This window comes from Spinacia oleracea, chromosome 3 (assembly GCF_020520425.1).
Source record: "Spinacia oleracea cultivar Varoflay chromosome 3, BTI_SOV_V1, whole genome shotgun sequence".
Lineage (NCBI taxonomy): Eukaryota > Viridiplantae > Streptophyta > Magnoliopsida > Caryophyllales > Amaranthaceae > Spinacia > Spinacia oleracea.
In genome coordinates this window covers 2,284,804-2,300,247 of record NC_079489.1, presented here as the reverse complement: position 1 = coordinate 2,300,247, position 15,444 = coordinate 2,284,804, and the positions used below count along the sequence as shown (strand labels likewise).

The 15,444-nt window shown below is 35.1% G+C and overlaps 2 protein-coding genes across 3 annotated transcripts; both read right to left on the bottom strand.

The window, feature by feature from the left end:
• Positions 1-3,199: 3,199 nt before the first annotated feature.
• On the bottom strand, positions 3,200-9,172 carry LOC110782299 (transcription factor LAF1). 2 transcript variants are annotated; one of them, XM_056838316.1, is made up of 4 exons: positions 8,289-9,172; positions 5,974-6,120; positions 5,104-5,233; positions 3,200-3,905 (listed from the first exon to the last, which is right to left on the bottom strand). In XM_056838316.1, the coding sequence occupies exons 2-4, from the start codon at positions 6,107-6,109 to the stop codon at positions 3,362-3,364; spliced, it is 810 nt and encodes a 269-aa protein (XP_056694294.1). In that variant the 5' UTR covers positions 6,110-6,120; positions 8,289-9,172; the 3' UTR covers positions 3,200-3,361. The 2 variants fall into 2 exon arrangements, with proteins under 2 accessions (XP_056694294.1, XP_021842113.1); XM_021986421.2 differs by lacking the exon at positions 8,289-9,172 and having other exon boundaries at positions 5,974-7,123.
• Positions 9,173-10,773: 1,601 nt separating this feature from the next.
• On the bottom strand, positions 10,774-15,087 carry LOC110782247 (uncharacterized). Its single transcript, XM_021986364.2, has 5 exons — positions 14,936-15,087; positions 13,816-14,382; positions 12,837-12,890; positions 12,340-12,730; positions 10,774-11,427 (listed from the first exon to the last, which is right to left on the bottom strand). The coding sequence occupies exons 2-5, from the start codon at positions 14,287-14,289 to the stop codon at positions 10,892-10,894; spliced, it is 1,455 nt and encodes a 484-aa protein (XP_021842056.2). The 5' UTR covers positions 14,290-14,382; positions 14,936-15,087; the 3' UTR covers positions 10,774-10,891.
• Between the last annotated feature and the right edge of the window lie 357 nt (positions 15,088-15,444).

Sequence of the window (15,444 nt, the reverse complement as noted above, 5' to 3'; positions counted from 1 at the left end):
TATGAGTAATGATTGGGTGTAAGAATAATGATTATGTGTAAGAGATTATATATTTAAAATAAAGAAAGGAGAGAGAAAATATTAAAAAAAATAAGATAAATAGGAGATATTTTATTATTAATAACAAAAAAAACCAGTTTAATTCAAACACAAAAAATCAAGAAAAATCAAACCAAAACATTAACAAACAATCAATAATTGGACCAAATCAACAATCAAGATTTCGAACAAAAAAACCAAGATTAAATTTGAACAAAAAAACCAAATTAAACTTGAACAAAAAAACCACATTCGAAATCAACAAACAATCAAGAAAATTTGACATAAATAAACCCAAAATTTCGGTACAATGAACCCAGAAGTTCAACATAAATAAACCCAGATGAAAATTACACCCAAAATTCATCCCAAAATTCAACCCAGAAATTCTAGATTAATTCAACCCAAAATTAAACCCAGAAATTTGACCAAAACAACCCAAAAATTCAAGAAAATCAACCCAAATTTTCGCCCAAATCAACCCAAAAATTCGAATTAAACAACCCAGACATTCGATAAGCAATTCAACCAAAATTAACCCAGAAATTCGACAACAACCAACCCAAAAATTCGACCAAAATCAACCCAAAAATCCGACCACAATCAACCCACAAAATTCGACCAAAATCAACCAAAAAAATTCGACAAAAATCCGACCACAATCAACCCAAAAAATCAACAAAATTCGACCAAAGGCAACCAAAAAATTTTCGACATAAATCAACCAAAAAACCCGACCAAAATCAACCCAAAAATTCAATAAAAAGTAACCCAGAAATTCGACTAAAAAACAGAAAATTAAACCTTGAAATTCGGGAAAATTATACCCAAAATCAACCATCAAATTTGACCAAATTTAACCCAAAAAATCAGCCAAAATAACGACCAAAATCAACCCAAATTTTCGACAAAAATCACCCAAAAATTCGACAAAAACACGCACAAAAATAAATTAATACTCACTTGATCCTTAGTATCACTCACGATTTTGAGGATTTAGAGGTCAAATTCGACCATGAAAACTCTAGATCTAGATTTTTTAGGGTCGAATTTCACCATCTAAAGCCATAATACATGCGGCGGAGGTTTGGTTGCGGTGGTGGCGGCGATCTCGTTTTTAGATATGAAGAATGGCGAGTTGTTTTGGAGGAGAGAGAGTGAAAAGCGTGAGAGGAGAGAAACGGATGAAGAGAGAGACTGAGAGATTAAGAAAATGAAGAGAGAGAGAGACATCCGAAAGAGGTGAGAGAGTGAAAGGGACGGGGAGTGGGTTTGGGTTATGGGGAATGATTAAATAATTAAATAAGGGTGGTGGGGAAAAAGAGAGTGGAAAAAGGGTAGAATCTTAGGGTTTTTTGGTAAATAGTGGAGAATCTTAGGGTAAATTGGTAAAAAAACTATAGCCAAAAATAGTAAAGATTCAGAATGGGAACAACAAAAGGAAACGCCAAAAAAGGAAATGGGAACAACAAAAAAGAATGGAGGGAGTACTTGATAATTGATATGTGGATGTCAACTACTATGTAGCTTAGTTAGTAAAGTCTAAAAAGGGTGATATTTAAGACCGGAGATCGAATTTTGTTTGCATTTGGTTTCCATTCCTCTAATTAAACTTCTTGGTTGCATGCATTTTCAATTTTAGATTTCACATATCAAAGTTGTCAATTTAACCGATTTTCTTACATAATCCAAGTTGTTGAATCGAAGTTATTCCGGTCCTTTGAGTGACCAACTATGGGGATTTTTAAGGTTCCAAAATGCCATTTATATATGACCGTATGATACATTCCCCTAAATTTCATTGGGTCTCGGATTCTCCACACATGGGTAAAAAAAAAGGGTTGAATTATAACTTTCATTTTGGATAATGTGGACCTTTTCGGACCCCGTGAGGATAATGGTCTGGATGCTTCCCATAAACCTCAGGGAACACCGAGATACATATTGAGTGGTTAGAACCATTTACTTCGACTCTTAGATGACACTTTAACCAATTTTCTTGAATCAAAGTCATGCTGGCCCTTTAAATGACCAAATCTAGTGTGTTTAAGGTTCCAAGCTTCCTTATAATTAAGACCGTAGGATACATACCCAAATTTCTTGAGTTTTCGAGATTGGGTCCCAGAATCTTCAAATATGATTAGAAACAGTGTATTATAGATGTTAATTAGTCTTCATTAATTTAGACTTTTTTCAGACCCTAAAAAATTAGTTGTCCGGATGCTTCCCATATAATGAAACCTCAGGACGCATCCGCATGCATGCCCGCTGGCGCCGGCCAACCGGTTCCGTTAGTGACATGTTCGGTCGGCAATTCGGCCGCCATTGGCTGGGTTTAATGGAATTTGGGCCACACTTAACCCAACACTATCAATAAGGTGTAACATACATTTCTTCTTTAATTATCTTATCTTAATTGCCATTTTAATCATTGCTTACTAACTGTACTAAGCACAAAAGGTTAATGAGAAAAAGATAGAATAATACTTTGCCTCAATCATATTATTTATTGTTGGACTGTTTCAATTATTATTAACTCATTATTTTTCTTGGATTAAAGTTTACTTCTTTTACAAGATTCCACTTTAATACATGAGACCAACCAAAAGATTAATTTACTCTTTTAGTAAAGGTGCTGAATGTTTAATCTTCCATTAAGTAAATTTAGCAAGCTAATTAGATAATTATGCAGCATTATTACAATGATCGACTCTAAGAGAAAGAACTCCATTCATGCTCTTTAATTTCTAAAAAGCACGAAAAAGAAATTAAGGCTGTGTTTGTTTGGAGGAAAAATATATTCATGTGAAAAATATTGCAGTGTCTTTTCCAAAAATCATGAATATTAGTGAAGGATAATTAAGTGATGCAAGAACATTAGATGATGAAATTCTAAGTTGGATTTTTTCATAATTACTAGCTTATAAAGTCTAACTTTTCAAACTTACTACCTTATCACGGAAACCGTTAAGTTTTCTGTTAAGTGGTGGTTGTTTTAAAATTTTAGACAAATAGGTGGTAATTTTGAAATAAAACTTACCATCTTAAAAAATATTATTCAAAAATTGCCACCTTAAATTTGTCTAAACTTTGCATGGAAATTGGTTAGGAGTTACTACTACAAAGATGGTAGCTAGTTTAAATACTGTAAAAGATGGAGTCTAAAGTTAAATTCCGCGCTTGTGTTTAGTCTTTCACAGATTAATCACATCATTAAGTCACACAAATCACTCTTTTAAACTCTGAAATTAACAAGAAAACACTAAAATGAGTATCCCTTTTGTACATAGAATAATCCTTTGTTAACCTCCTTAAACATGCATTAAGAATAAATCCCACTATTTGACATGAAAAACCCACTACTATAAACCCCATCCACAGCTGAAAAATCCATGAAATTATTACTACTTCCTAATGGCAAATCCAGCATACTCTTCTGCATAACAACATCTCCTACTATTTCCTGGGAAAACTTGTCAATACTCGAAGATGAACCGCCTTCATTATACCCAAAATCAACCATAAAATCACCCTGTTGTTTTTCTGCTGCTGTAAAACACAGACTGTTATTCTGCATTCCACTGTAATTATTTGGAAGCCAATCTGCAAATACGAGCCTAGGTAAGATACTTTCGTGTTCTTGTTCTTGTACTTGTTCTGCTTCTGTTCTTTCATGGAAATCAAGTTCGATCTTTGAAGTTTTGGTTGTTTGATTCATGAAAGAATCGATTTCTTCTGTGTTTGAGATGTTTATTGCGAGTTTGTTGTCTTCAGATTTCTCTGATCTTTTCTTCAGGTAAGAGTGCCAGTAGTTTTTAATCTCGTTGTCTGTTCTTCCGGGTAAGTGCTTTGCTATTAGAGACCATCTGCTCAAATTCATAGAGTATATGGCATGAGCAAGTATGTAATTATACTACCTCTGTTCGGTTTTAGTTATTACACTAATAACGTGACTATTAGTTCTAGACGGAACAGAGTTTTCTTAAAATATACTCATAAATATAGTGCTAGGGCTTCTGCCGAGGTAAGTCTTAGGCTTTGTTCGCTTCACTTGGACTGGTCTGATTTTTCTAGTTTCTGGTTTGGTTTGATCTGATTATTCCTAGTCTGGTTTGATTTTCGAGTTTCTGGTCTGGTTTGATCTAATTCTTCTTGGTCTGATTTTTCTAGTCTGGCCCTGGTCTTGTCTGAAATTTTCTGGTTTGGTTTGGATGTTTTCTGCGAGTGTTTTATGCTTTTTCTGGCCTGGTCTGATTTTTCTAGTCTGATCTGGTCTAAAATTTTCTAGTCTGGTATGATTTTAAGAAGAATAAGGAATAAGGAATAAGAATAAATTGAAGAGAACATAAGCCGTCAATCGTCATTATAATGCATGGAAAGTGCCTTCTTTGCTAATCATCAGGTCTCAACTTCTCATAACATAGTATAGGTGATCACACTTTAATTCCTAGGTCACCCAATGATATCATCTATATAGTATTTTACTTCTACAAAGAAAACATCCATGGTACACCGTACAACCAACCTTGTACGTTCCTTTCACTTCAGAAAGTCACGTAAATTAAATCAGACTACTTGACGAACAACTAAATACTACGTACATCATAACTAATTGTTAGCCAAATGACCAACATGCCCGAGGAGAGCAGAAAAAAAAAGGGAATGACATCAAGAAATGGGTCACCAAACAGAGCTTTTTGGTTTTAAAATTCTACCAAAAACATGGTTGTTAGTGTAACCATGACACATTCAGTGTAAACCTGATGTATTAGAAACTCCTACAGAAGAACAAAACGTCTTTTTCGAATATTCTTAGATATTTTACTCATGATTAGGACATATTCTTAGGGAAGCCAATGAAAGATTAATCCCTAATTAACAAACTAAATTCAATATTTTAATAACTCTTACACTCTTATCAGACTTTTGTTGAGCAGTTGAAAAGATCAACAGCAAGACTTAACACAATTAAATAGTACTTTCATCATAACATTAGTCGAATTTTACAAACGATTAAGCATCTTTTCGAAGATGAAAAATGAGATTTAAGTAATGAAAACTTACTTGTTCCCTAAGGTTTGGTGAAGGGTCAGAATCATTTCTTCTTCTTGAGAACTAAACATGCCTCGTTTTAATCCCGGTCTTAAGTAATTAATCCATCTTAATCTGCAGCTTTTTCCATTCCTCTGCAACCCTATATAAGAACAGGTAGTGATCAGTATATAGGTGTTTCACATGGCTCTTTTTAACATTAGTAGTAATTTTATCATTAAAGTCTTGATAATGAACTTTTGAAAGAGAATTTGGCCACCTTGTCAGATACATGCACCTTGTAACTTATTAGAAATTCTCGGTTTTGATTAATATTCTCATATAAGTTTTAAGGGTATGAAAATTGCATGACACGGAACAATGTTTCGTAAGAGAGTACTCTACAGTATGTTACTCGGACTGTTCATTTTGTACCAGTGTTGGATCATTGACACTTCATTTTGGATAAAAAACATGGAAATCTTTCGTTTAAGTAGGAAACTTAGACAGACACCCGTGTCTTGCAAAAGCAGCAAAGCATAAGTAACAGATACTAAGCATGATTCATGAGTAATTATCACAAGAGAAATGAGATTTAACAAATTAACACCAAGGGTACGTTCTATTCACCTGATTTTCACTTATTTTCTCTGAACTTATATTATCTGAATTTAGATGAACTTATTAGAACTTATTTTAGTTATAAATGTACTTGGATAACCCTTATTTTTCCTAAACTTATCTTATCTGAACTAAATTTTACTGAAATAAGTGGAAATAAGGTGAAACATAACAGAGCCTAAGAAGGGAGGTTAAGAAGTTGATGAATGCGAAAACAGGATTAACAAACTTTAACGAACACGCTTTGTTTAAGCGAGATTTTAACAATCTGATAAAACTTACCAGCATTGAGAGGAACAGAACTCCAGCAACCAATGCCATGCTGAATTATATAGTCTTTGAGTCTTTGATCTTCTTCAGGTGACCATAACCCTTTCTTGTGCTTCTTCGTTGGCTTCTGCGAAGGCTTAAACCCCATTTTCGCAATTTCTTCAAGAACAATAACAAGAAGGAAATATCAATGATGAGGAAAAAGTAAAGGACAGCAAACTTCTTGCTTGGAATATGAAGCAAAAAGATGACTTATAGCCGCCCAAACTTCTGTATTTTTAAAGGAGAAAAAAGTGGTAATGGGATTATTGTATCTTAGGTTGTCATTTAGCACAAAGATAATCATGTTTTTCTACATTTTTTTTTGTATTATATTAGTAAACAAACAAAGCAAAACAAATAGCCATTGTTATAATCATTTTTTTTTTCTGAAATACCTATTTAATAAAGGGTGGCTTTTACAGCAGAGTAATTTCCCTTATTAGCTCTTGGACCACTGAAAACTTACTCTTTTCTTAGGATGCCTTACACACTTCGGCTTAGTTAGAAAAAACACGAAAAAGGAAAACAAAATTTGACTGCAGAAATCAGTTAATAACTTATTTTTCTTAGTTTAGTTCACTAATTAAGTAATTAGCAACTTAATTATTGGAGAATCATAACAGTATGTCAGCATCTAATGATGTCAGACAAACATTTTGATTACTATGATTAAAGGATCAAAACAACACTCTTAAAATGGTTCTGTTAGATTTCAGACAGTGTTTCAGGCTTACAGCACATGTTTCTTGGACACGCGTATCCTTGTCAAACACAGGATCGTGTCCAAGTATCCATACCCATGTCAAACATTCGAGGGTTCCACAAACGTACTTGAGGTCATAATCTGAGAATATTTTGATTGTACTATGATTAAAGGATAAAAGTAACACTCTTAAAAAAGTTCTGTTAGATTACAGACAGTATTTCAGGCATTTAGCCTATGTTTCTTGGACTTGCGTACCCTTGTCAAACACAGGATCGTGTAGGGATGGCACATCATGGCAGGTAGGTATAAATTTGTGGATACCGCACCGCACCCGCCCCAGTTGGGGCGGGGATGGATATAACTTTGGCAAGTAGTAGGCGGGTGTGGGTATGAGAATCCGTACCCCGTCATGGGTAGCGGGTAGGTGGTGGATTTAAGCTCATACCCGCCTGACCCGCCCGGCATCCAACAGCCCGCCCGCCTACCCCCCGCCTGTTACTTAAGACCGGTAACAAAGACTTTGTCCTATGAGATCAACAAACGAAAAACTACAAAATTTACCAGACAGAAGACATCAGAAGGTGACAGTAAGCAAGGGAAACAGGGAAAATAGTAGGTAATAGTCTGACCTGTGTGACTGTCACCCTTAGATAATCAAATTCTACTATAATTATCAAAACTTCTGCTGATAATTTTATTTTTCTGACTCAGTCTAATTTCTGTATGTTGAATTTCAAAACAAGTTCTGGTTTTTACAGTGAAAAAACAGGTCATTGATCAAGTTGATCAATAAGACCATTGCCTTGTCGGCTGTTGCTACACTATATTAAGATATATAGTGGTTGGTTCATATCAAATTATTGTAAGAGTTGACATATACGGAGTATAAGACAATGGCAGTCAATAACAGCTTTTGTTTCTATTGAAATGGTTATGTATTACGAAATCAGAATACACCTACGTAGGCGTAAGGATACCGTACTAATTCTGTCATACATGCCTCATACAGTCATACTACAAACGTTCAAAGAGAAATATCGTGTATGGGACTATCTCACAATTACAGAACGTAATCTTTTTAACGTCTCATTATTGAATTAAGACGAGCCTACCTAAGACTTGCCTCGATAAATAAGAGGAAAAGCCGAAAATGAAACTTTCTAGGTTTACGGTAGAATTGTAACTCAAGAAATACACAGTGAAAGAAATAAGAAAGTCGTAGTTCAACAAATATTAAACAATATCTTCTCGTGTTATGATTGTGATTAATCAATAAAACAAAGACTTGATGCAATATAAAACATATCATTGTTGTTATAATTAACAAGAATCAACCAATCTGGTCTATAATTTTAATCATAGGAAACCGACAATGAATACATAAAAGGCCATGCAGATGACACCTTTTTTTTTTAACAAATTTGGCAATATTTACTATTTATTTCCAGAATGACAACTGCAAATTATTTTCTCTAATGAAACTTGTTTACATATAATTGATTTCGAATTAATTATACGAGCATGATTTGCATCATCCAAATTCACCAAAATAATTGATCATAAAGAAGAGATAACACACCTGCTATATTCTGTATAGTTGGCACTTGAAAATTTTATATCAGCCTGTGACTTACGTTGCTTGGACTCTTCATATCACCTCAAATATCCTTGTCGGACTAAAAATTAGCAACTGATTCATAAAGTAGCCGAGTCTGACTAACATAGTATAGAAAAATGGAAAACTAAATGGTGGATGCCAAAACTAGAAGGATAGAAGAAGAAAAAAAAAGTTACTGTCAATTGTGCTTTCAGTCACACCAGCAGTAAAATTTCTGATTCATGAAACTATAACTATCTGACACTTTCTCACTCCGGTTTCACTGATTTCAAGTTTTCTTATCTAATTTATTAACCCTCGCCTAAACTTATATGTCGTATAACTTACTTTCTTTAACGTTAAGAACAGTCAGATCAAACCATTTTGCAAGCTAGTTTTACTTATGCAGCATGTCAAATTTTCGGTTGGTTACTACCCTGTCAACGAAGAAGAAAAGCAGCTGCCGGTAACCAGTGAGTTCTTAACTCTTAACTCCACAATTACAGTTAGAAAATAAAATAAGGAAATTGGTTTACATGTTGAAGATATGAAAATATTTCCCTAGTATTCAATCGGAAAAACCAAGTCTTCTTTGTCAGTCATCAAAAAGTAGAAATCTCAATGATGTCATACAATGGACAAAGAGGCTGCTATCTGAAAAGAAAGGATGATCAAGCGAAACAAGGCATAACATCACATAAAAATATGGGGCCTTAGTTATGACTTAAAATAGACCAGGAAAAGAACATAAAGTGGAGCGATTCCAGGCTAAAATGCAAGAATATTTCAAATTCCTGAAATATGTCCATTTTTCATATAATTCTCGACCTACGGTCCACGTCATCAATAATTTTAAAAACTACTTTTTTCCGGTTTAGTGGTAAACCGCCAACTAAATTGAGGCACAAAGTGATTAAGAACAATCCAACTGAATGCAGAGTTGCAGACAGCAGCATAGGAACAAAATATGGAAAGTTTCTGGATTTGGCTAACATTTCTAGTGCAAGTTAATATAGAGGTTGCAAAAGAAAACAAAAACATTAATAATAAGAATTTATTCATACCTGATTTTGGCCAGGATAAACATAAACTTATGGCATTTTGTTTTGTCAGATAAGGTAAAGCATTAAAACTACAGTCTAAGTATAGTTAACTTTGTACAAAAATATCTGCAGAAAATCATTTAATTGTATCATATGATATAGCTCCTTGATAATCAAACTTATTTTCGTATCAAAACGAACCAAATTCAACCGTCCCCCTCTTCCCCATCGAGATTATGTGCACATACTCCGTACTCCTCAAGGTGACGACTTTTTTCAGACTTTCTAAGACTTCAATTACAAAACTTCAACTTCAACTTTGAATAAAAAAAGATGGGGGCAGATTTCATCACCAGAAATATCTTCATTGTCAAACAGTTATTACATACTGATTGGATAGTATTCTTCTACTATATTAGTGAGCATAAGACTTTGATTCTCACAAGTTGTAAATCAAGATTCTGTGATGTATGAACTCAAATATTTTACACATGCTTCCTACCAGAATACATATATTAAAATACAGAATTTGGTTTTACTTCAATATTTTACAGAATTAAATCTCTTGGGAGAATCACTATCATCTTGATGACCTCAATTAGTGCAAAAGAAAACATGATTAATAAGACTGATGAAGACGGCACTTAATAATTAACTTGATACTAATTTAGACTCAGTTATATGGCGGTGGCAAGTGTACGGAAATAAAATGTTTCTCCAGTTACATTAGAGAGTTCAGTGGCTGAAATTAAACCACCAGTATAAGATTATATGAAGAGATTATGCAGGCCATAAGAAACAATAATGCATGGTTTACTACTAATTTTCATATACAGTATGTAATAATACAGCTCAAATGTCAACTGAATGAGAGAGCTTAAGCAAGAAACACATGGAAGTTTGTTAAACTTGGATATGTAACCCTTGAATTTTCTGAAATTATTCCCTAAACTAAGGACACCAAAACCAAGTCCAAAACCACAAGAAAAAGTCTATTTGCCTAATAAGGCAAAACGTTGTAGCTACCGCTAACGAGCAAACTAATACTCTGTAGTTAGACTTGCTTAAGGGCATTGTTAAAGATGGCATTGGGTCGGGTCGGGTCGGGTCAAAGCACATAACAGCACGAAGTCGTGGGCCGCGGGCTTAGTCGCATTTTTTTGAAAAAGCACGACAAGACACGACACAACATGGCATGTTAAATTGTGTGAAATTAGGGTTAGGTACGACAGCACGTGGACTTGGGCCACATTTTTTTAAGTTTTTGGCCCGGTATGTAACAAGTGCATTTGGCGTGGGTCAGGCCCATTAAGGCCTAAGTCACGTGGGCTCAGCACAACAACTGGCCCGACCCGGCCCAGCCACACAGCCATCTTTAGGCATTGTTCATACATGTAATTAAGCTGACTGAAACCACAACAAAATGCAGAAGATACTTTATTTCTCAATAATATGAATATACGATGCTAACACATAAAATAGCACCATCAAATTTATCTAGAATTCATGAATATGAGCTTAATACAGGGATAATAATTCTACTCACAAGTTAGTAGAGTAATGGTCAACAGATGTATCTCCAGACTCCAAGAAAGCGTTGATGATTTGTTCTTGTGAAAAATCAGTGAAGTAACCCTTTCCTGCAACCATACCTGCTTCCCGTGCAAGCCGCTCAACTTCAGCCTGAACTTGATCTCCTCCAACTTTGCTCGGTTCCAGCAAATTGCAAGCAACCTCAATGACTCCCTCTCCATGAGTAAGTGCCATAGCTTGCACTGATGGAAGTCCCCCTCCTCTTTCGCTAACAAGTTTGGAAATTTTACGGACAGCTGAAAGATCTGTTGAAAAGATTGGGACGTTGTAGTTGTCCACCCATCTTGTACTCCCTATCACAACAACACCCTTAGATGGGTCAACTTGACTTGGCCCTTCATCTGGATGCAAAGGTAGAGTCTCTGAATCCGGCCCGCCCGCCCAAATGTTTCCCTGAGTGTTAGGCTTAAAGTAGCCAAGCTCTCTTCTTACTGAATCAAGAGTCCGTCCTTTTTCATGCGCTGCTCCATATAGAAAGGAAGGAACTGCATATATTACATATAAATAGTGTAAGAAACTCCAGAAAAACTTGAACCATGCAGTAGTCCTCTGCTTCTTAGTGCAAGGTAGCAGAAACTAACTGTGTTCAATTAGTAAATAACTGTCCATCCTCTTCACAATTGTCAGTTTTTCCTGTTTATGTAACCCCAAACCTTGCCACGGTAGGCAGCCTCAAGCATTACATGGGATTGTTATCAGCTAGTGTTAGCAGCATATATAACTCAGCATAACTAGATTCAGATCATATGAATTCTTTACAGAAGTGCAAAGAACATGCAAAAATCCATAAAACTTCCACTAAGAAGATTTTACATCTATGATTAGTTAGCATGTACAAGATGTTGGTAGATCATCACGACCGTACAAGAAGAAGAGGCTTGGCTGGGGATGATTTAGCTTTCACCCATCTTGAAATTACAAGCATCAAAAAGCATAATCACGCTCTCTAGAAAATTTTGGTTAGTTTCACATCTTGCTAAAACAAAAGCACTCGCTCTGTCACTCAACTGTACCCTTGGTTTCCACTTACAGACTTCCCAAATTGTCCACTTTTTCTCCCCATAGCACTTTCCCAGTCCAAATGCAACAGATAGTACTCTAATGTTGGACCCAAAAAAAGATCAAGGAACTGGGACTATGCATACAACTTCCAAGGTATGAGAATAAACTCCAACATTATTGTAGAACACAACTAAATACTAGTGAAGCCCCACCATAATAATATATTAAGCTGCTTATCTTCATCCGTAGGATCATGCAGGAATTAAGACGCCAACAAAAACCAACACCAACCTGTACTTGAACAGGTTGGTGCCAATATTTGTTTTCTACTCAAATTAATGAAGTGAATCCTCCTAGTTTTGCTTCAAGGTCTGATGTTAACAAAGTTTACAAACCTTCAAGCTTGGTGCCAATATCTGTCGCCAAGAACCTTGCAATATTTGCGGTTTGCTCCAAAGAAATACTTGCTAATGGGTGAAAACAGATGTGATCAACAACTCCAAGACGAGGATGGCTTCCACTATGCATATTATAGTCAACTGCCTTCAAAGCAGAACTGACCATTGCAAAAGCAGCATCTTTTAGAGGGAAAACATCTGAAGACAACTTTGGAGATAGCTTAGAGACAAGGGTATAGCCAACTCTGTTATAAGTTTCATCTTTAAACTTGTTGATAATTTTAGTATCATGAAAAATCTTGGCTGCTCGTTCGATAGAATCAAGGGCAGCTGTGTTGCGACTTTCTGATATGTAGAGCTTGCAACAAGCAAGCATTATTTTTAGCATTTAATTCTTTTTTTCCACTAATCTTCCCAATCTACAGGATAGATAAATGCCAAAAATTAGCTTAGCAACAGCCATGTAAAGGTCATGATCACACGTTAATAAGAACCACAAGCTCAACATACATAATATCTTTATCATCATATGTCATTTCAAGCATCCCCTGTTTTGCATACACAAATAACTACATGGTCTACATCAACGACAATGTTAAGTGCAGCATTAATTCATAATCCAAAAGTCAAAGAATAGAAATCCTTTTACTGTTGCGTAACTTAGAATAGTAAATTATTGAAATGTTGAAAATTGACATAATAGATAACCATATAATTCTTACACTGAAAGTACAACTCTAGCATAAGATTCTAGGTTTCCAGTGCATCTCTGCTATCCCAATCAAAATGAAGGCAAAAAGACTACATCATGCGTGGATGTGTGCAGTAAAAGACCAAATAAACTTTGTGAGCCAAGAGATAATCGAAAATTGCTTTACTGACATATCTACTGCAGCAACACAAATCCAACACACAGCTGAACAATTAAGCATATAAAAGAAACAAAAGGCTTCATGTCCTACGGTTCACAGAAACAACGTTCCTGATTTCCCTACTCTTATCAATAGCCCTCTCATTTAATTGACCAATCAAAGGTTAAATCTCAAATCCATGGGAAGAACAATTCAAACAAATAAAACAGTGATACTCGGGAATCACATATGTACCTATAATTGCAACACTCATAGGGACTCACCCCAGCAAAAACAAAAGGACTAACTTAACACGCATTGAATTTCCCAATCCATAATACTCCGTACCAAATGCAAACTTAATGAAAGAAATTTTCCACACTCAAAAATTCTCATGTATAGATTCATTGACTTAAAATTCGTACACTTTTTTCAGTAGCATACATAGTATACCATTCCATCTGTTCTAAGTAAGTGTCATTCTAGAAACTGGTGTTCTTCTAAGATGAGCACCATTCTACATTTTCAATGCAAAAGTATACTTCAGATTTCCCAAGATCACAGTATTAGCCTTAACAATACGAGGGCAACTGTAAGGCAATCGATACTTCCTGAATACTCAATAATCATGAGCATCAGACATTTTAGGGTATCCCTTATATTCCAATTTAACACCTAAAGACGCACAAGTAGCCTTAAACTTCAACCTAAGCTCATTTAGAATGTCATCCTTGCTCTCATCTTCATGATCCATTAACGGGTACTTGTCAAGCAACTCCTGAATCTGATGAATACTCTTCTGAACCCTAGCAGAGAAGAACCCGGGTTCAACACGAATCACAGAGGTCCAAACATCAACAAGACCACGGTAAAAGCCGAGCTCTTCACCATTCTGAAACCCATGTTTTAAACCCACTTCATAGCCCTCTTGCTTACCCAACTTAAGACCATCTTTATACCCATCTTCGTAGCCTTCTTTGATGTGGGATTCTTCCAAATTTACAGAAGAACCGAATATATCTTCATTATTGTCCAGGATTTCGAGTTTTGATGGTTCAATTTGTTCGTTTTCGAGACAAGAATCAAACAAATCCATAGGATCTGAGAGGGAAATTAAGGATTGCCTGTTTGTTCTAATGGTACACACAGCAAAATCAATTCGGCAATTGTTTAAAGAGAAGAGTTAGACCTGTTTAACAAAGAGAATCATATAATCATCAAAATTAATACAAAACCCATGAATCCATAGGTAAATTAAGCTAATTTCAGCCCATTATATATCAAACTATTGCAAAACCCTGGCATGAATTAGCTAAATTGAATTACATTCCGCAAATTTCAATGATTTTTCTTCCAATTGAGAAAAATAGATTTGAAAAATGAGACATGGGGGAATTTAATGAAAAAGTGTGTAGAGAGAAGAGTTAGACCTGTGCAACAAAGAGAATCATATAATCATCAAAATTAATACAAAACCAATGATCTGAAGCTAAATTAAGCTAATTTCAGCACATTATATCAAAGCTATTGCAAAACCCTAACATGAAAACGTTTTTATATTAGCAAAATTAGCTACATTGAATTACATTTAGCAAATTTCAATTAATTAATTTCAATTGAGCAAAAAAAAAACAATAAATGAAACATGGGGGAATTTAATCGGCAACATAATTTCAGAACGAAAGCTGGAGTATCGAGCAAAACAACGAAGAAGAATAAGATTCCGAAAAGAGTTTACAGACCTGGGAGAAACTGTGTGATTTCACGAAAATCTTCAGGCTTGGTTTGGGAAGAAGAAGAAGATGAAGTGAAGATTGAAGAAGATGAGCATCGAGAGGAAGAGAGAAATTGGGTTTTGGTAATTGGTATCCGCCCCTTTTTTTGGCCCGTTTAACTTTCGACCCGTTTCAAAAAGATTGACCCAATAGTCCAATACTAGTCAATTGATTAGGTCCTACTCCTCCGTCCCTAAAATATTGTCCCGTTGCAATCTTCTTGGTTAAATTTTAGAAACTTTGACCATGATTCTCATTCTTCGAGTATAATCAAGTCTTTGTGTCGGCGTCTTGCGTTTTTCATCGGTGATATTTTTATAAATAAAGGGATGTTTTAGTATTTATCACGTTTTATGGCATTTGTCTGTTTTTAGTTGTGTTAATAATTATTGCACATATATTAGACATATTTAACAAAATTGGTACGAAATGCTCCGTATATTAAACTTTAATAATACGATAAAATCAAACCTACT